Source organism: Schistocerca serialis, chromosome 7, assembly GCF_023864345.2.
Source record: "Schistocerca serialis cubense isolate TAMUIC-IGC-003099 chromosome 7, iqSchSeri2.2, whole genome shotgun sequence".
Lineage (NCBI taxonomy): Eukaryota > Metazoa > Arthropoda > Insecta > Orthoptera > Acrididae > Schistocerca > Schistocerca serialis.
This window is the reverse complement of record NC_064644.1, coordinates 86,438,561-86,460,671: the sequence shown is the minus strand read 5'-3', so window position 1 is coordinate 86,460,671 and position 22,111 is coordinate 86,438,561. Positions and strand designations below refer to the sequence as shown.

General features: G+C 39.7%; 1 protein-coding gene across 2 annotated transcripts in view; it reads left to right on the top strand.

Annotated features, from left to right (window-relative positions):
• Positions 1–22,111, top strand: part of LOC126412394 (uncharacterized) — a 103,907-nt gene that overhangs the window by 48,964 nt on the left and 32,832 nt on the right. For both annotated transcript variants that reach the window (XM_050081971.1, XM_050081972.1), the window contains exon 6: positions 5,125–6,130. In XM_050081971.1, coding sequence (XP_049937928.1) covers positions 5,125–6,130 — 1,006 coding nt within the window. The remainder of the gene's footprint in view (positions 1–5,124; positions 6,131–22,111) is intronic.

Here is a 22,111-nt window from a genome sequence, read left to right as displayed (position 1 = left end):
CATCACAAAGACAACTGCCAATGCTAGCCAGGATCTGGCATTTTGCTGGTATGGTGTGATTGTGGAGGGAGGCAAGTTAGACCTCAGCTCCAACACTTCTGATACCTACAACTACCCCTCTTTGTGGGAGCTGGAATCTGCACTGCCTGAGGCTCATGATACTGCACCTGGTCATGACCAAACCTTGTACTGCATGCTTTGACATTTGCCTACAGCATCAAAGGCAATCCTCCTGAAATGTTTTACTGTAATGTGGCAGACAGATCACTTTCCCGACTCTTGAGGAGAGGAAGCTTTGATCTCTCTCCTCAAATCAGGCAGGGACCACACGTCTCAATAGTTTCCGGAGTATTGCCTTAATGGGTTGCGTTGGAAAGACACTGGAGCAAATGGTTAACTGTCATCTGGTCTGGTTGGTAGAGACCAGGCAACTCCTTAGCCACTCTCAGTATGTATTCTGGATATTTCGGTCCACTGTCGACGACCTGACCCTGCTAGAGGTGGCTATTCAGCAGGCTTTTCTGCATAAATATCACTGTCTCAGTATTTTCTTTGACACTACTTGGAGACACAGTATACTAGAGCAACTTCGTCAGTGGGGGCTGTCGTGGTCACCTCCCCATCTTCATACGACCTTTCTTGTCTAATTAGGTTTTTGTTCCCACACTGGTAATGCATTGTCAGAGCATTTTGAGCAGGAGATTGGTACCCCTCGGGGCAGTGTTTTAAGTGTTACCCTCTTTGCCATATCCATACACCCTTGTCACGTCTATGATAACGAGTCCTGTAAAGTGCTCCTTATTTGTGGACTATTTTGTTTTTTCTGTTCCTCCTTTAGTGTTACAAAAGGGACTCGCCAGCTGCAACATAAGTGCAGGGATTAGAAGAGTGGGCTGCAAAGGTGGGGTTCAGTTTTCCACAGCTAAATGTTTATGTTCATTTTAATAATTAGATATCTTCAACATTTTGTGGCCCTGTCAGCAACTGTGTAAATATTAATTTTAATTTTAATAATGAACAGCCTCAGTTCCACCATGTACCTAGAAATTTACCTAGGTTTCAGTCGGGATAACCCAACCTTCTTCAGAATAACAGTATCTATCTTTTGACCATAGAGGACATCGTCAAGCTAAAACTGCAAATCCATAAATTATCGTCAGAATGTAAAACTTATCTGGCACTGCCTTGGCTCCACTTCGTGACTGCTATGCGGCAGCCACGAGTGCTGAGTTCCAGTACAGCACTCCTGGCTGCCGCATCGCGGTTGCGAAGTGGGGCCGAAGCAGTGGCAGATAAGTTTTACATTCTGACGATAATTTATGGATTTGCAGTTTTAGCTTGACTATGTCCACTGTGGGCAAACGATAGATACTGTTATTCTGAAGAAGGTTGGGTTATCCCGACTGAAACCTAGGTAAATTTCTAGGTACATGGTGGAATTGAGGCTGTTCATTATTAAAATTAAAATTAATTTTAATAAATCTGGTCACATTTTTAATTTACCTGGCTTGCATATGAGGGACCGTATTCTGATCTATAAAGATTTAAAGACTCGGTTTGGTTTCTGGGCCTCATTTTTGACTCCAAATTATTGTGGTTGCACACCTGAGAGATCTGAAAGCCAGAACCCTGGAGGCACGAAGTATCATAAAGTGCCTTAGCCACAGGTCATGGGGAGAGGACAGGGTGTGTCTGCTCCAGTTTTATAAGGGTTTTTGTGCATTTGCAGCTAGCCTATAGGTCCAAAGATTATGGTTTGTTGAGGCATTATTATTTAAAGATCATTCATGTTATCCACCATGAGGGGATTAGGCTGGTCACAGGTGCATGCTGCGTGTGCTGGAGTCACTTGGTGTGGAGTAAGTACAACCCCAAATCCAGGGTTTTAACTGTCTGTCACCGTGGTTACTGCAGAGGCTGAATGTAATTTTAGATTTATTGCATTACAGGAGAGATTGCACTCCTGCATATGTTATTAATACATTATTTAAGGGCATTTTAACTGAGCACCACAACTTTACAGCTGTCATTACGGGCGGTGAACAGGAGGACTTTGTTGCTATCTTGTTTTCCCTGATCGTGTCTTCAATATCCGACTGCCTTAAGACTTTACTGTCTTTGACACGGAATTATATGCGATCTTGTGGGCACTGGAGAAGTTGAGACATGACTCAAGTACTAAATCCCTTGTCTGTTCTGATTCTCTTGAGTGTCCTTCACTCTCTACAATGCTTGTACCCAGCAGATAAGGGAGTCCAAAATATCCAGCACACCCTCCACCACCCACAGCGGCTGGAAAGGAAGTACCCTTCTTTTGGGTGCTAGGGCACACGGGTATCGCAGGAAATGAGAGGACAGATGTAGCTGCCAAGGAACCTGGTTGTGATCATCGGGTAGTTCTGTGTGCCATCCCCCTGCACTTTTATCGCCTCACTGTTGATATCCAGTCTTGCGTTGTTTGGAGGATGAAAGTAATAGACGGTGAGCTCTAACTAGGAAAGCCCACGTGTCTGTGGTGTTCACAAAGGTCTCAGCCCTGTGACACGTGGGTTCTTAGTTTGCTGAGAGGCCCCTCCAGTGTGTGGTGCTTGTAGCATACAGATCACTTTGCACCACATTTTATTAGACTGTGTTGTATTTTCAGACCAGAAGATGGCAGCAGATTTGTGAACAGACTTGCCTTCTATTTTAAGTGACTTTCCAATGAATGTGGTTAGAGTTTTAAAGTTTTGTAGTTGTCCAACATTTTCCCCGGGATTTTATGAAGCTTGTGTTAATGTGTTAACGGGGTGACTGGCTCCCCTATGTTTTTTGTAGGTGGTCAGTCGGTCACATTTGCGTGTGCTGTTGTTTTAGCTCCTCTGTCATTATGTTTACATTTTAATCCCTTTCACCCTTTCTCCATTGTCTTAAGATGTGTGAGACAGAGTAATTGTGTGAATGAATGTGAGATGGGAGTGAGTGCATGAGTGTCATTTGTAGGTTTCATTCTCACTGTGTGCAATAATTTTAACAATTTTATCCACATTCGTTTCTTTCAAAATGTGTCAGGGTACTGATAAATTGACCATTGAGTGCCCGTAAAGTCAAAAAACACACATGCACCAAAAATGATTGTGAATATCTGTAAGAAATTGTGTAACTGCTGGCGTAGGTAAGCTAGGCGTACACTAAAAATCAAATAACAGTTTAAATATTCATTTGTTTGGTATGCTCGTGTGCAAAAATTCCTCAGAAGAGTGGAAAAAGTGGGAGCAGAAAGAGTGTAATTTAATTTTGAAAAAGTATTTGTTGTTCCATAAGCCTAAGGTGTATGGGAAGTAATTTGAAAATTTTAGTACCAGGATACGTAGCACATATTTGTACCACAATAATTGAAATTCCTGAATGTAGAATATATAAAAAAGGGGAAGACGGCCACTCACTTACAGCAGAACGATGTGTGGAGCATAGAAACACATAACAGGAAACATTAAACACTATTCACACTAGCTTTTGAGATCTTACTCTTTGTCTAGAAAAAATACACACATTCACACACACACGACTGCACATGCACTCCTGTGGCCATGGGAATGTATGTTTGGGTGTCTGTGTGGTAGTGTATACTTTTACCAAAGCGAGAGATCGAAAGGTAGTGTGAGAAGTGTTTCCTGTTAGGTGTTTCTGTGTGTCCACATCAGTCCGATATAAGTGAATGGTTGCCTGGTAGTGTTTTTTATGACAAAGCATGTAAGTGAAAATATAGAGAAGCAGTGGCTTATTTTCTCAGATGCCTGAACAGAGTGGAACAGGAGATTCTGGAATTTGCTTTACAATTATTCTATTACTCTTTTTTGGGCAGCTAGGATATGTTTAGCAAACATTTCCCCCAGAAAATTATTTCATACAGTATAATGGACTACACGAAATAAAAATAAGCTGTCTTTTTGACCATTTGGTTCCTGGTATGAGAAAGTATTGTTAATGTGAAATCTACTTACCTGACAAATATTGTACAAAATGCATTGATTATTTCCTTTGTCATTGTTATCTGTATTGTTTTTTATCACTATTGAATTTTTGTAATGTATTGTTTATTACCTTGATTATATTATTGTATTGTACCAATTTTGAATCATTCATCTACCATGTGTAATATACCAGTATGTATTGTATTGTATGATATCTATATTGTATCTGCTTTGACTCGTTCCACATCCATGTGTAATCACGCCATACTGGATCTATGGAATATGTATCTCAAATCAAATCAAATCAAATCAAACAGGCCAGCATTGAAAAACTTATGTCCAGTTGATTAGGTCATTAGAGATGGAGTACAATTTTGGACTGATCGAGGATAGGAAAGGAAGCTGGCCTGGCCACATCCTTTTCAAAGGAATTACCCTGCATTCCTCTTGAGCATTTCAGAAAAACTGTGAAAGACTTTGATCTGGATTGCATGACAAGACTTTAAACTCTGCCCTCCCAAATGCAAATCCAGTGTCTTAATCACTGAGCCACTTCACTCGACTAGATTGTATGTGGACATATGGGTGTGTAATAGACAAATTTGTCTAAGGTAATGCTTGAAATGAGAAAGTGTAAATGACAGAAGCAAAGGAAAAAAATTTCTCAGTTTTGAGTGTTTTGTGGCATGTTGTTCATCAGCTACTGATAATGTTCATTGTTATCAGCTATTTATTTTAGATTTTTATTATACATTCCTTAGCTGCACTGAGGAATATGTTAGTGTACAACTTCATTAATATTAAATAGCATATTAGTATCGTTAAAACTTTTGTATTGTTTAAAAGAGTTATAAATTTATAAATAAAGGAGCAAGTATTGTTTTTGAGAAACATTTATTTGCCGAATTTGCATTCATTGTGTGTACTGTGGCGAAGTACTATTGGTGAGAAATCTTTGTATAACTGATCATTGATTTTGCTTCGTGGATTTTCCAGTTTTGATTTTTGTAATTCATGGTTTTAATTATTAAATATTTTCAGTCAGATACTTCTGTTGTTTGCATACAGTGGACACTTTTCAATATAACAGATGTTTTTATGTTTAATAAATGTGAACATATCACTTGTCTTAATGAGATTAACGATTTTATTCACTTTATTTTGTTTTTAGTGCAAAGAGTGGAGCAAATGCCCGTCACGAAGATGTCTCGGGTCCTATGCGCTTTGATTGGCCGGACGTGGATTTGAAACCGCAGACTTACCATCCTAGTTTTGATGACATCACGTATGAAACAAAACCCCTTGTGAGGCCTGCAGATACGCCGAAAACACCAGTGTCTCAGTCCTCTTCTCACTCCTTGACGAGTACACCAGTTTGTTCTTTGAACAATGTGAAAAAAGAAGTGCAACAAACAGCTAGTTTTGAAGAGGTGCGAAGGACAGCAGTTGCTATAAAGAGGCCATCGTACGGTGATAGCGCTGGCGCTTCACCAGAAAAGCAACCCAAAATGGTAGATTTGCAGGCAGTGAAGGAGTATGTACAAGAACATCAACTACGAAAGGATCTCGTTGAAATAGAAGATGGTAGTGAAGATGTAGACGACGACATGGCGGTGGCGGATTATGACGATGATGATGACGATGCTGATGCTGAAGTTGAAGGGGAAGGGAGTAGGGATGATGACCATGCCAATGCAAAAGAAAGTGGGAATAGTGAAGAGAATGTTGACCAGCAGCAGAATCCTGAGAGCATCACAAAACCTCCGGTTCCTGTCCCACCACCACAGCCAGCCAAATCTATTCTTAAAACTCAGGCATCGCATGATGGTGCAGCACCCAGTAATGCAAACTCACAAGTAATAGCTTCTGTCCCAAAACGTGTTCGTTTTTCTCTGGGTGACAATACTGAGTCTTCGGAGGGCAAAGAAAATGAAGCAAAAGTAGATACAAATGTTACTACTTCGCCTCCTACCCGTGAGGCAGATTCAGTTGCTTCCAATCAGGAACCACCAGAAGAAAATTTGGCAAATCATGCAAAAATTATTACAGAAGTTCTCAAAAAGTATCCTCATCTTGTGAATAACAAGAAGAATATCAAGCTTAAAATCCTGCGCAGGGGTCAAGATGGCACTTCATCATGTAAGAATGTTGTAGATGGAAAAGGAGTAAAGTCAAAAGTGAGTACGTTTTGTTGCATAAAAACAACTACGACTGTAAATTCATAATAGAAATATGTTAATTAGTGAATCATTTTGAAACAAAGCTGTTAGGTTTAAAGTATTTCTGTACTCAAAGTTTCTTGTTGTAAAATATTTACACAACCATGTATATCGAGTCTTATGTATTTCTGCATAAGGGAAGACACTTTGTGGGACACAGTTGGTGATTCACTGAATAATCTCAAGCTTTTACTTCAGTGATATGCATTGTTGAGGGTATTTCTTAATTACATCATTTACATCCAAATTCATTCTTGCTGAAATGGTCAAATAACTTATCTCCCTTACAGATCAACTGCTTCCTTAACATACTTTTACTACCAAAAGTTAATCGTGCTTCTCCCAGTTCATACCACCTCTTAACCACAAATCTCCCCCTTTGCCACCTACCTATCTGTGACTTATTTTTTCACCATGTAGCGGCGGTCCCGAGTTGCAGATAGGCACAACAAAAATACTCTTACAATTAAAGCTTTCGGCCGTTACGGCCTTCGTCAACAACACACACACGCACAAACACAAAACCTGGAGTCTCAGGCAACTGAAACTGCACTGCGAGCACCAGCACCAGTGCATGATGGAAGTGGCGATTGGGTGGGGGTAAGGAGGAGGCTCAGCCGGGGAGGGGTAGGGATAGTATGATGGGGGTGGCGGACAGTAAAGTGCTGCAGGTTAGACGAAGGGCAGGAGAGAGGTTGGGAGGGAGGGAAGTAGTGGAGAAGGAGAGAAGTAAATAGACTGGGTGTGATGGTGGGATGATGGCTGTGTAGTGCTGGAATGGGAATGGGGAAGAGGCTGGATTGGTGAGGACAATGACTAATGAAGGTTGAGGCCAGGAGGGTTACGGGAACGTAGAATGTATTGCAGGGAGAGTTCCCACCTGCACATTTCAGAAAAGCTGGTGTTGGTGGGAAGGATCTATATGGCACAGGCTGTGAAGCAGTCATTAAAATGAAGGATACCATGTTTGCTACTGTGTTCAGCAATAGGGTGGTCCACTTGTTTCTTTGTCATAGTTTGTCGGTGTCCGTTCATGTGGACAGACAGCTTGTTGGTTGTCAAGCCTACATAGAATGCAGCACAGTGGTTGCAGCTTAACTTGTAGATGATACGACTGGTTTCACTGGGAGCCCTGACTGTGATGGGATGGTGATGTTAGTGGCCAGACTGGAGTAGGTGATGGGAGGATGTATGGGACAGGTCTTGTATTTAGGTCTATTACAGGGACATGAGCCATGAGGTAAGGGATTGGGAGCAAGGCTTGTGTAAGGATGGACGAGTATATTGTGTAGGTTCGTTGGACAGCGGAATACCACTGTGGGAAGAGTGGGAAGAATAGTGGGCACGACATACTCATTTCAGGGCACGATAAGAGGTAGTCGTATCCCTGGCGGAGAAAGTAATTCAGTTGCTCCAGTTCTGGGTGGTACTGAGTTAAGAGGGGAATGCTCCTTTGTGCCCAGACGGTGGGATTTTGGGAGGTGGTGGGAGACTGGAAGGATAAGGTATGGGAATTTGTTTTTGTACAAGGTTGGGAGGATAATTACGGTCAGTCAAGGCTTCAGTGAGACCCTGGGCATATTTTGAGAGGGACTGCTCATCACTGCAGATGTGACGACCATGGGTGGCTGGGCTGTATGGAAGGGACTTCTTGGTATGGAATGGGTGGCAGCTGTGGAAGTGGAGATATTGTTAGTAGGTTTTATATGGACAGAAATATTGATGTAGCCATCTTTGAGATGGAGGTAAACAACTAGTCAGCCATTCTTACACAACCCCTGCTCCCAATCCCTTACCTTATGGATCATACCCCTGTAATAGACCTAGATGCCTGTCCCATACATCCTCCCACCATCACCTACTCCAGTCCAGTCACTAACATCACCTATCCCATTGAAGGCAGGGCTACCTGTGAAACCAGTCATGTAATCTACATGCTGTGTTCTATATAGGCTTGACAAACAACAAGGACATGATATCCTTCATTTCAATGACTGCTTCACAGCCTATGCCATATGGATCCTTCCCACCAACACCAGCTTTTCTGAATTGCGCGGGTGGGTGCTCTCCCTGCAGTACATCCTATGTTCCCGTAACCCTCGTGGCCTCAACCTTCATTATTGTTCTCACCCATCCAGCCTCTCCCCTTTCCAATTCCAGCACTACACAGCCACATAATCTACATGCTGTGTTCTATATCAGGGTGTATACGACCTGGGACAACCGGGAGATCCGGGAAAAACCCGGGAATTTTTTCATCCGGGAGAAAACCGGGAAAAACCCGGGATATTTTTAGAATTCCGGGAATTTTTCATTGTTTGAGTTTTCAGTTAAATTTTTTTAATTTTGACTGGTAAGAACCGACACTCTAACAAAGGATATTACTGTATCCCGCTACTGCAGAATAATACTTCAACAATAAAACATAAACGAGAGAAAAAAACGAAAATAAATTGCAAAGGCAGTGCGTCATATACAACAACGACACACAGTTCTCATGCAAGCATCTGCCAATTGAAAACGTGTCAAAGGCTTTAGGAAGACTACGCAGTGCTTCATAACAACAAATTGCCTTCAATGAGCGTGAAGTCGCAACTGTTTACATACGATTTGTTTTAGCAGTTACGTGCGGGCTCATGCGCAAGCGCAGTTGAGTGACGTTGAGTAGTGATTCTCCCGCTTCTGGCTACAGGAATGTGGCTGTTGGCTGTGCAAGCAGTCACAGCAAGCAGCTAGATGCTACCGGAAAAAAGGGGGAGATGCTACCGGAAAAAGGGGCCGCCAAAGTCATATTCTTGGGGGAAAAAAACTTGTTTCACAAAGCGCCTAGCATCCGGCGCACGTTTGTCTATTGATTATTCGCAGGATTTTGAAACGCTTCCATGTTGGTTTTTGAACATTTTTGAACACATTTTAAGTTGATTTCTGAATGAATCATAAGTTGACTTTTGAATGCATGCATAGTGTATGTGATGTTTCTGTCAGGAGAATCCTCTTTGCATCTAGAAATAAACTTTCCGCAGACAAAAGGGGGCGGGGCAATACGAGCTGAGGGAGTAAAGCCGAATGGATGAATGCCAATCGCTGTCTGATTATGTGGTTGATTGGGTTTGTGAACGATCAGAATTGTTATAATTACTAGCGAAATCCATAGATTCAGACTACCAGAATGGAAATAAACGACTAACTGGAATAACAGGTGAGAAAGATTACGCATTATCTTCTCGGTGTATCCTAGAAAATGAAATTTTGACAGAAAATTTTTGGCCAGTTTGACCAGTTGTACAGTCCCCGGCTAGCAGACGCGTAAGTTCTATTCAGGAAGTAATGCGGAAAACGTGTTGCTCGAACACGTAATAACGCCTAACCGGAAAATAATCGCGGGATAACTAAACATGCGATTCTGACAGGGTTAGTGAAGTTAATCGACGAACAAATTTTGACAATGGCAGCAATAGCTACAGAATTTGTGATGACAAGATTGTTAGAACGAGGAGGGAGAAGAAACGGGGACATCACATAAATTATGGAAGAATAAGACGATTTCAAATTTATATAAAAATTTCATAAGACTACTTTTCGATCTCATGCTTGAGAAGCTGGTGCGTATGAGTGAAATATCAAACTATTTCCTAACATAAAGCTTTTTGCTTGTAGGAGGCCTAATAGGCATTTGATATTGGTACTTCGTGAATTATATTCTGTCGTGTTATAAAAATGGCCGTTTGTGCCAAAACAATCTCGTTTATTTGGTGTGTTACAAAATTGCTGCCATATTAGAAAGGCCTATTTTGTTTTATCTACCAGACAGTGACAAAATAGACGTAATCAGGTCGAGAAACCACACAAGTCTTGGTTATTATTTGTATTAACAGCTTTTTCAGTATTAGATAACGACATTTCGATTTTTCATGTAGCAAAACGTTTGACGAACTTTGATGAGGTAATAGATTCTTTCGCAGAAAGGAAAGCAGGCCATGTAAAGCTGTAGCAAGATTAGAGAGAAAAAAATGCTAGGAGCTAAGGTTTGAGGAAATGTGTAATTTCTTGCTTATCTCTTGTCAGTATTGGTTTTATGAATCCTTTATTTAATTTTATGTCACACAAAACAGCAAGTTATTAACTAATAGGCAATAAAGAGTTCAGATTTTCTGAAGAGTTCTTGTTCTCTCGATTACAAATAATCCCATCCGCTATTAATTGCGAGATTTTTTTTAAAGAGGGGCAGGCTGTCAAACCGGTCAACTGGGAGCAGGAGAGGCACCACAGGACTTTTCAATGTTTACTCGCCTGAATATAGTTTGGACCTGGGGTAGAAAAATGCTTTATGAAGAGGCGTGGCACTGCACTTTGGCATGCTTAAGACCAAATAATATGTCTTACATTTCCTCGAATACATATGTTTTATGTTTCAGACTTTTCAGAAAGATGTGCACTACAAGATGAACATATTTTCAAAATTCGTTTTTTTTTTTTTTTTTTTTGCTCGGTTCACAAATGTAGATCCGGGGCTGATGCGCAGAGCAGTCTGAGTTATAGTGGGTAGTCTCCACATGACCCGTTGACCCGTGTTTACATTTAGTGATTTTGCTGTTTCCCCTTCGTTTACTCTCACGTCAAATGAAAACAAAATGGATATCTGTGTCCGGGAGCTATCAAGTGAATTAAAACATATTCACATAATTACTGAAGGCTAAAATATGTCATTAGTTTCAGATTTGATTTTATTTCCACCTTTCTGACAGTCAAGCATTAATCGCCTTGCGGAACAATAAACTTATTTTTGTCTGTTTGCTAAAGAAATTTGACTTTTGTTAAGCTTTTTCCACAGAGGCAGTCAATGTATTTGAAACGAAATGTTTAATTCCACAGTACTGGCTAGTTTCAACTGTTCGCTGCATTTCAAGTGCACGTTTTCATATTCTAGCACGTATGGCATTATGTCATAATAAAGAACCAAACATGATATAATACAGTACTGGTGCTCCAAGAAAACTACACTGAAAAGCTTAATATCAGGTCGAGGTCTACATCATTGGGAATCCGGACATACGAATGTGCACTTTAAGTATGCACTTTAAATGTGCACATTTTAATATTGTTTACGAAATTCCGATGCTCTTGCAGTATCCTCTGATGTCTTTTTTCTTTTATGACATTGTGTATGATCTTTCAATGTTTTACACGTACGTACATACGGGCTTCCTAGTCATGATAGCTACCCAAGCGCGGTGTCGCCTGTTATCTGCGCTTTCTGGCAACTGCTGAAACGAACCTATTTCTAACAGGTTGCGAGAAAATATTGCGAATAGTGGTTTGAAAAGCGTTACTTTTAAAGTAAATATCGTTTTACGTAAGTTGAACTATGTGCAAGAATGTACCATGAATTTATTAAATCACAGAGCGTTTGACTCTCGTTTAAAAATCAACTCTTTGATGACGCGCCATTTAGAAGAATTTCGAATCCTGAAGATCATTTATGTCATTATTAAAAATTTTACTGGCATATTTGTGTGATATATCTTAAAGTGTAACACGCGCAAAAAAGATCAACAGTATATGCGAAAGCTTAGCTTCTCTTGTAGCTTGAGAACAATATTATATGTGAAAACGTTGCTTTTCTTGTAACAACACTATGTATATTAATTTAAACTATTAACTTTCGCTGTTTGTGAGGTCGTGCTACTTAACAGTGATGTTGCTGTTGGCTGACTACATCACGTGTCCTGAATATCCGCTGTCATCGGCTGGCGAGATCACGTGACATGGGCTACGAACGGCCTACAAGAGCGCATCGAAATCTCATTTTCAATGATTCGGAAAGTAACATGCGGTGTTTGGTGGAATTCCAGTGTATACTTTCGTAATGCGAAAAAAAATGCAGCGTACATGTTGCTGCACATCAAAAGTGTTTCCATAACGTGTCTTTTTCCCTGAGTTTCGTTTTCTAAAGTGCCGGGATATTGTACGCCATAATCATTCAAAATAATGGAAGGAAACATTCCACGTGGGAAAAATTATATATAAAAAAACAAAGATGAGGTGACTTACCGAACAAAAGCGCTGGCAGGTCGATAGACACACAAACAAACACAAACATACACACAAAATTCAAGCTTTCGCAACAAACTGTTGCCTCATCAGGAAAGAGGGAAGGAGAGGGGAAGACGAAAGGAAGTGGGTTTTAAGGGAGAGGGTAAGGAGTCAGTCCAATCCCGGGAGCGGAAAGACTTACCTTAGGGGGAAAAAAGGACAGGTATACACTCGCACACACGCACATATCCATCCACACATACAGACACAAGCAGACATCAGACAAGCAGATGTCTGCTTGTGTCTGTATGTGTGGATGGATATGTGCGTGTGTGCGAGTGTATACCTGTCCTTTTTTCCCCCGAAGGTAAGTCTTTCCGCTCCCGGGATTGGAATGACTCCTTACCCTCTCCCTTAAAACCCACTTCCTTTCGTCTTCCCCTCTCCTTCCCTCTTTCCTGATGAGGCAACAGTTTGTTGCGAAAGCTTGAATTTTGTGTGTATGTTTGTGTTTGTTTGTGTGTCTATCGACCTGCCAGCGCTTTTGTTCGGTAAGTCACCTCATCTTTGTTTTTTTATATATAATCATTCAAAAGATTGATAAGGGAAAAAATACTGTCACCCGGGAGAAACTGTATTTTTAACCGGGCAATCCGGGAAAAATCCGGGAATTTTTTTTCCTTGTCCACGTATACACTCTGTATATAAGCTTGACAAACAACAAGGACATGATATCCTTCATTCCACCATCACACCCAGTCTTTATTTCTCTCCTTTTCTGCTAGTCCCCCCCCCCCCCTACTTTTCCCCTGCGGCACTTCACTGTCTGCCACCCCCACCATATTATCCCTCCCCCTCCTCACCCCAGCCTCCTCCTTACCCCCACCCAGTTGCCACTCCCATCATGCACTGGTGCTGCTGCTCACAGTGTGGTTTCAGTTGCCTGAAACTGAAGATGTATGTGCGAATTGTGTCTGCATGTGTGTGTGTGTGTGTGTGTGTGTGTGTGTGTGTGTGTGTGTGTGTGTGTGTCGGTGTTGTCTGTTGTTGACAAAGCCCTTAATGGCCGAAAGCTTTAATTATAGGAGTCTTTTTGTTGTGCCTATCTGCGACTCAACATTACCGCTGTATGGTGAGTAGCAACTTTCCTTTTCTTCATCTTCTTCTTCGTCTTTCTTTTTCCTCCAGTATTCTTGCATCTTTTCACTAAGTATTTGTTTTCTCGCCTCAGACCATTTTGAAACTGTCTTCTTCTCCCTCCTGCCTTGGAATCCTTCCATTTTTAACACTTTACTCTTGAAAATTTCTCTTTCTGTTGCATCTTTTTCACTTACGTTATTCCTTTCCAAATCTTCCTAACTTCTTGAATCCAGGATATTGCTGACAGCTTGTCCTAAAGATATTTAAAAATCTGTTTGGTTAACCTGTTGCTGTCTATTCTGTGTAAGTGTCCAAAAAATAGCTGTCACCTCTTTCGTAGTGTTTCATTTATGTTTTCTGTGTTGCAATAAACCTCTTTACTGCTTCTTAATTTCCATACCTCTGTATTTTTGGGTGGCCCAAGTATTTTTTGAATGATTTTTCTTTCTAGGACTTTAATTTTGTGTGATTTGTAGTTCAGTACTAAACATTCACTTGCATAAAGACATTCTGGTTTTACTACTGTATGGTAGTGCTGTATCTTCAAATTCTAGACAGATACGTTTTGTTATAGACATTCCTAGTTATTCCGTGAACTCTCTTCATTTTATGTACTCTTTCTTCTACTGTGAATTTTTCTAAGCTGTTTTCTTGGATAATTTCTCCCAAATATTTAAATTTATTTACCCCCTTGCTAGGGATGCTGGAGCATTTTTTGTATTTGTCATAAATTTTGTTTTTTCCACAGTCATTCTTAAACCTGGTTTGTTGGCTATTTCTTCTAAGAGATTTGTATTCCAGCATTTGTTAGGTTTTCAGAAAGAATGACAAAATCGTCCGCAGATGCTAAGCAGTGAATTTCAGTACCTTTGTTTTTAGTTCCCAGTCTAATTGGTGATAGCTTCTGTTCTTTTAGTTTTTGTTTCCATTCTCATACTATTTTCTCTAGTGAGCAGTTAAAGTGAAGTGGAGACAGGCCATCACCTTGCCTTACACCTGTTTTTATGTTGAATGCCTTCGATACTTCACACCGAAACTTTACTTTTGATTTGGGGTCTGTAAGTGTTTCACGAATAAGATGTACTAATTTAGATTTGATGCCAAATTCTCTGATCACTTTAGTTAGTGTTTCCCTATCAACCGAGTCAAACGCCTTTTTAAAATGTATAAATGTTACAACTATATCTTTGGAATTTGTAAGTCTGTGATGAATTATGGACTTTAGGTCGAAAATCTGTTCTGAGCAAGATCTGCCCTTTCTAAATCCACTCCGATATTCTCCCAAATGCATATCAAGTGTTGCTTCTACCTTGTTAAGTAGTATTGTTGACAATATTTTATAACCCACTGGCAACAAAGATATACATCTGTAGTTATTTACATTTCGCTTAATAACCTTTCTTGTGCAAGGGATGGATGAGAGCCACTTTCCAGTCTTCTGGTATCTTTTCAGTTTCCCATATTTCTTCAAACATGAGCTGAAGGTTAGTTATTAATTTTGGTTGAGACCATTTAATAAGTTCAGCTGTGATAGAGTCTTCTCCACTGGCTTTGTTGTTTTTCAGGGTACTTATTGCTTTTTTAATTTCTTCAGCTGTAGGTGGTGGATCTGCTTCTGTATTTCCATGGAGATCTGGAGTTTCTAGCTTACCGTTTCGTTCTTCACAATTCAATAATTTTTCAAAGTACTTTCTTAGTATTTCACAATTCTGGCTGTTGCTTAGGCCTAAGTTACCATTTTCATCTGCGAAGCAAATACTTGGAGCTTGATAGCCCTTTAGATGAATTTTAAACATCTGATAGGAATTCTGGAAGTTATTTTATACAAAGTTGTTTTGTACGTCATAAAGTTGTGGTTTCTCAAAAGTTCTTTTAACACTCTTTATTATTCTTGCTGTTTCTTTCCTTTGCATTCTAAATTCATCAAGGTGTTCAGGCTTCCTAGAACATTTCCATTTCTTCCACTGTTTTGTTCTTACTGTAACTGCTTCTTCACAGATTTCATTCCACCTGACTTTCTTCTTCATTTTTGTTGTTCCAAATACATTTTTCTCTGATCTGTTGATTTCTTTCTATATTTTTTCCCATTTCCCTGATTTAGTTACTTTTATTTCTTCCCGAAAATTTTGTATTACCTCTTTGGTGATGTTGAGCCTATCTGTATTATATTTAATTAGTTTTTTCTGCCTCTTTTGGTTTATATTGGGGAGAAGTTTCAGTTTAATTTTAGTGAGATAATGATCAGAATCAAATTCCCTGTTTCTTGCTACTTTTACAATCATGATTTCTTTAAAATTGCATTTAGAAATAGCCACGTGATCTAACTGGAATTCCCCAGCATTGCATTCGGAGAGATCTATGTTTTTGCTTTCTGGGTAATTTTTTGAAGAAGGTTGACATTACCTTCAACTGACTGACTTATTAGTCTTGTGCCCTTTTTTTTGACTGGATGATATCCTACTATTTTTCGAAATGATTTTTCCCTCCCTATTTGTGCATTAAAATCCCCCATTAGTATAACATCATTTGATTTTGGAATTTTATATATTTCTTCTTCTAGAAGTTCCCAGAATGCTTCTACTTTACTAGGATTTTTCTTATTGTCATCATTGATTGGAGCATGACAATTAACAAAGGTATACTGTGAGAAGAATAGCCTTTGTGAACTGGATTTGGATTCTGTAATGTTATCTAGTAAATTTTTATGAACATAGGAAGCTGTACCATGTATTGGCATGCCTTTCATGATTTTTATTGCTGGTTTACCCTTAATAATTATATGGTTTTTGGTTTCTGTAACATTTTCATTCAAAAATCTTGTTTCTTGAACTTCTAAAATTTGTATTTCATGCTTATCTAAGAGAATTTCGAGTTCTTTTTGTTTACCAATTGTTAGTAATAAGTTTACGTTCAAGGTGCCTGCAAATAATTTCCTTTTGAACTTGAGTTTGGAAGGATACCAAGGGTGCGACTCATCCTTAATGCAGATGTTGGGACTCCCCAGAACCCTAGGTCCTGGTGCATTGCATAAAGCAATGGTGGATTCCTCTTTCGAGTTACCACCTGGGGTAGTGCTTTCTTCTAGCGGACTTTCCATTCTGCAATTGAAATTGTGCATTGTATGTGGTAGGAAATAAATTCCAGGGTAAGATCAGATTGTTAGTCCGAAATGGTTATTTTTCTTGGTTTTCTCCATTAGGTTCTTCCGCTCTCTCTGCCATTGGGAGTTAGGATTCCTCTTCTGCCTTTGAGACTGTTGAGCAGGCGTCACCTGTAGCAGGGCCCTCACGGGGTGCTACCATCCGGAGCCAGATGGACCCAGGTTTTTTTACGAGCTGTTATGCCTCTCTCCTCCTTCCTCATCACTTGCGAGATGAGACCCCAGGCTTTCGTTTTCATAATATTGTTACATTCCATCCTGGATTTTTGATTGTTTCATTTGTGACTATCTTCTAATAACTAGGCACCTCCAATCTTTCCTCACCTTCCTTTTCTATGCCCTTTCACATTAACATAAACCTCTCAGAAGAAGGAAGATCATAAAGCCACGATCTTCACCCAATCCGGAATTGGACCATCCTCCCTGCAGATAAAGGCTCCACCCCTGCCTGCAGATAAAGGCTCCACCATAGTAGTGAGAAATTGCAGTAATTATCTAGCAGAGGGCTCTTTGTTACCTACAATTGCTCTCATAGTGGTCTAAATCCAGAAGCTCATCATAACCTCCAATCCATGTGCAAATCTTTAGCGCCATTCTTGATCTTCTCATGCGAATCTGTTGCCTTCCTGATCCCAACTGTCTTTTGTGCATCCACCTTCTATTTCTGTCGTAAAATCCACAAACCTACACCATATTTTAGCTGGCCGCTGTATTCCCGTGGAAAGAATGTCTGTCGTATCATTATGTTTTATCTATCTCCAACCCTTTGCCACATGAGTTTTATTCCAGTGGAAGACACAGGTGCAAGATGTGTCCCATGCATACACCTAGTCTAGTCTAGTCCTGTCACATGCGTTACATAACCCAGTAGAGGCAGATAACCTGTGAAAACAGCCATGTTGTACATCAAGTAAGCTGCAACAACCTCTACATATGCTGTTGTCAGAATTGCTGCCAACCTTGGCCATGAGCAGATTTGATCACTTGGGATGCCACTGGGCACAACAAGCTAAGCTACACAACTCACTCCATCTGGATCCATCACCCCTCCCCTAAAACCACCACTAGCAAATACTAGTTTCTCTAATTTTCAGGAATGAGAACTGTTCATAAAAAAAATAAATAAATAAATAAATAAATAATTCAATCCTACAATTCCCACAGCTCAATCTCTGCTGACCATTGTTCCACACTCAACTCCTCCCCTGTCACCATGCCTTCCCTCCCCCACCCCACTTAATCTGTATGTCCATTAATTTGCACCAATACTCTTTCAGTGCCCTATTGCCTCTCCCTCAACACTTCCCCAAACTACACCCCCTACTTCAAAAATGAATGTCCACTCTGCAATGGAGAGTGCACTGACTTGAAACTTCCTGGCAGATTAATATGGTCTGCTGGACCTCCTAATTCATCATGCACCTCACATAACTTCCACTACTAAAACCCGTGTTACCCTGCTAGTACAACTATCCAGAATATAGCAGCAGACAGCAAGAAGCAGCCAGAGTCTGTCAGGAGAAATTATTCTGGCACTCCCAAGCAGCAAGATTCATTAGCATACATAGCTGCCTGAGTTGTAGTAGGATAGTTTCCATGTGACCCATGTTTACATATGGTGATTTTGCTGGTTCCTGTATTTATTTAATGTGCAGTATTATTGTCAAATCAAACAGATTTCTGTGACTGGGAGCTCTAAAGTGAATTAAAATCACCCGTGTAATCATGGAAGACTAAAATTATTTGATATTAGTTTCAGTCTTCTGATTTAATTTTATTTCCATGCTGTTAGCAAATCAAGCATTAATCATTTTTCTTGGTTTTCTAAAGAAATGAACTGTTCTTTTCTGAGGAGGCACTCAGTTTATTCAAAACAAAGTGTTTCATTGGCTAGTTTCAACTGTTTTCTCATTTTCAAGTGTGCATTTTCATTTCCTCGTATGTATAGCATTAACAGGTCACATACTCAAGAAAACTGGCATTGTAAAAACCACACTAAGAAAGCTTAATACCAAGTACTGCAGAGTGAATTTGGACATACAAAAGTGCACTTTAAACCAAATTATGCTCTTTTAGTGCAGTTTATGAAATTCTGTTGCTCTTGGGGTATTCTCTAATGTCTTGTTTCTTTTATGACAAAATGTAAGATCTTTTAATGCTATTATAAGTGCAAACGTACATGAATGTTCACTTGAAGGTGGTCAGAGGAATCCCTGAACATTCACATTACATGGCACGTTAACGTGGAAAGAACATTGTGCCGCTACACCAGGTTCATAAAATACTCACTAGAAGTGCTATTTCATAGTTCATAGTAGATAGTCATAAAATACCGAAATTTAGTTTAAAGCAGTTTGCAATGATTGCTGTTGCACTTGGTGAGGAACAGAGAGCAAAAAGAGTCTGGGTTAGAAAAATGTTAAAAAATTGAGATTATGGAGGAGAGTTCCACACTCTTTACAAGGAGCTGGAAGAGGAGTAGTCATCGGTTCTGTAAATATTTTCCAAAGCACTACACTCATTCAATTTTTCGGTTGGTCAGCTTGTGTGTCTTTAGGTTTACGACAAGTAATTCTGAATGCTGTTTTGCTTGGAAGGATGTGTGACTGCATGGATTTTGGATCTACATTGGGGATTCAAATTTTAACAATGATTAGCAGTAGCTAAATGACACAAGGACAAATTTTAAATGTTGTGATGAAAGGAGGTGTATCCTACAAAACAAAAACTGTTACTCAAAATAAGTTTGAACACGGAATGACAGAGAAAATCGTAAATGTGTGACGGAAATTTCTGGCCATATTTTTCAGTTGATATGCAGGGGAACTCGAAACTAACAAGGAGAGGTCCCCAACGATGGGATCAGCTTTCTGAAACCATCTTTACAGTTATGTATGTTAGGATACAAGGTATCAAACTTTGAAGCCATTGCACTGGTGGGCCCTCATTTAATAGTACGAGATGAAAAAAACATTCGGAAAATTGTGTGATACTCTACAGCTTTAACAATAGTAATGTTAATCAGACTGTTGCCATAGTGCAACAGTTATTGTGCAATCCTCACACGCAATAGCGTCTGGATTCGAAACTTGTCAGCTATTTTTATTCAGTTAACTGGTTTAAATGTAATTGCTGTATTTCTATTCCTTTATCATGTCGTTTTCATTGCATATTAACTGCTTCAATTTTTGTCATTCCTGCTTCTTACCATTCTTTTTCTGCTTTGAATGTGTGTACTCGAGACCTTCATTATTTTTATTTATTCATCATAATATTCAAACTTTAGAAAATCCTGATTTATCAGTCACAAACAAAAGACAAAATAATTTACTCATTATGACCATGCAATGGTGTCAAAAATGTATTTTTCTTTACAAAGTGTTCAGCTTTTTGGATAGCAGTTGTCATATAAACATTTAAAATATAAATTCTTTTTTCACTATGCACGAAATAATGCAGATACAGATTTAAATGAAAGAAGGAATTATAACTAAAATGAAGCTCCAGTAAAAAATAAAAATAAGATGCAGTTACGTGGATGAAAATATAAAAAATTATAAAAGACAGGAATTTAAATTGAAATCAATAAATATCAATGATTTCACACGCACAAAGATTCCAAGTGGAAAAAGAATGATAAGAAGAAAAAGTGAGAGCAGTCGAAACAGTTAAAACACCGATTACAATGACATAACAAAGCAATATAAATAAAATAAAAAAATACATTTAAAACAATACTCATTCATTTTGATAAGGATTAAAAAATGAAAAATTTAAAAGCATGTGACAAGAATCAAAGTCGATTTTGCATGTGTGAGGGCCACACAATAACCACTACACTATGGTAATGGTCTGATCAACATTATTATTTTTAAAGCTGTAGAGCATTACTGCAAAATTCTGAAATATTTTTTTTCACATACGAAGGCCTGCCAGGGTCAATGGCTGCAGGGTGTGATGCCTTGGACCTTAACCCACATCATCATATAAATGGTTTCAAAAAGTCCACCCACTGCTTAGGACCACTCCTTTTTTGACATAATGTATTCAAGAATCATTTTTAGAACCAGAATTGGGAGCAGTCTGCAATGTATTATGCATAGATAGTGGGACTGAGAAGAGGGTGGAATCCAAATGGGTATCAGTAATAGAGTTTACTGGAAAAGAAAATGGAGAAAAGATTATGTTTCAGAGTCAGGCTATGGAAGCAAAGCACAATTCTCACCACAATTACTAAATAAATGTAAATTTTCTGTCATTTCGTGGCAGTGGCAGACAACCAGTTAAAAAGTGGATCTCAGTCTTTGAGAGAACTGAGTTTTTAACACCTTGGAACCAATTTAAAATGCTTATTTTTGCAGCAGAATTACTACAGGTTTGCTAAACTTTTTCTACAGGGTGAGAAGAGTCTTATGTAGTGGGCTGCACTGAGTAAATTGATGGGGGTAAAAGACCATCCAGGCACAAAACTTCTGTCATAAGATGCTGGGAAACCGAAAGAGGTAAAGAAGAAAATGAGACATTATGGAAGAGCTGTGAAGTAATTGCTGAAAAGAAATAACGGAAGTTACAGCAATGAAAATTTCAAAAACCCCAGTAACAGTTGCTAAAGATTCACATGACAAGAACACCAAAAGTGCAGCTTGGGATCCAAACAGGAAGTGTTTCAACTGTGGCACTAGTGACCACAGGCCAAGTGATTGCAACCATAAGAACAAGGGCAAAATATACTAAAATTGCAACGAGTTTGGCCATCTCATATAAATGAACAAAGGAGAAAAGTAGCCGAAAGGGGGTAATGAATACAAATGCTGATAAGAAGAGTATTAATAATTGTAACTTTTTAGAAAGGGTGATCCTAAAATGATGTTCTTTCGCCCACCCAAACTCCATGACATCCTAGCCCATCCCTATTCCACTCCCAATCCCAACCCCTTGTTACAGGGATCATATCCCTGTGGAAGACCCAGGTGTAAGGCCTGCCCAATCCACCCCACTAGCACTTCCTTTTCCAATTCTGTCACAGGCTTATCCTACCCTATCAGTGTGTGGGCCACCTGTGAAAGCAGTCATGTCATGTGCCAGAACTGCTGTAAACATTACACAGCTTTTTATTTTGGTATGACTATCTACCACTTGTCCACCAGAATTAATGGGCACAGCCAAACTATGGCGAAGAGCAAAGTTGACCACCTTGTGGCACAACGAGCAGCCGAACATAACATGCTTGATTTTAATGGCTACTTCACAACCCGGGCAATCTAGATCCTCCCCTCCACCACCAACTTTTGGGAACTGCACAGATGGGAGTTATCGTTGCAACACATTCTCCCCTCTCAGAATTATCCAGCCTCAACCTATGGTAAGCTACTTCCCCGACACCTTTCACCCAACAGTTTCTTCCCTCTCTGCCTTATAACTTCCTCCGAATTCATGCCCCTCACTTTCATTATGCTCAGTCTCTGCCAACGCACTACTGGTCTTTTTCCTCTCTTGGCTCCTCTCTTAGCCCGAGCCCCCCTCCCACCTCCCCCATGGCATCCTGACACTGCCCCTGACAGCCTTGCCCTGCTGGCTTCTAGTCCCAGCATGTTCTTCCTTCCCCT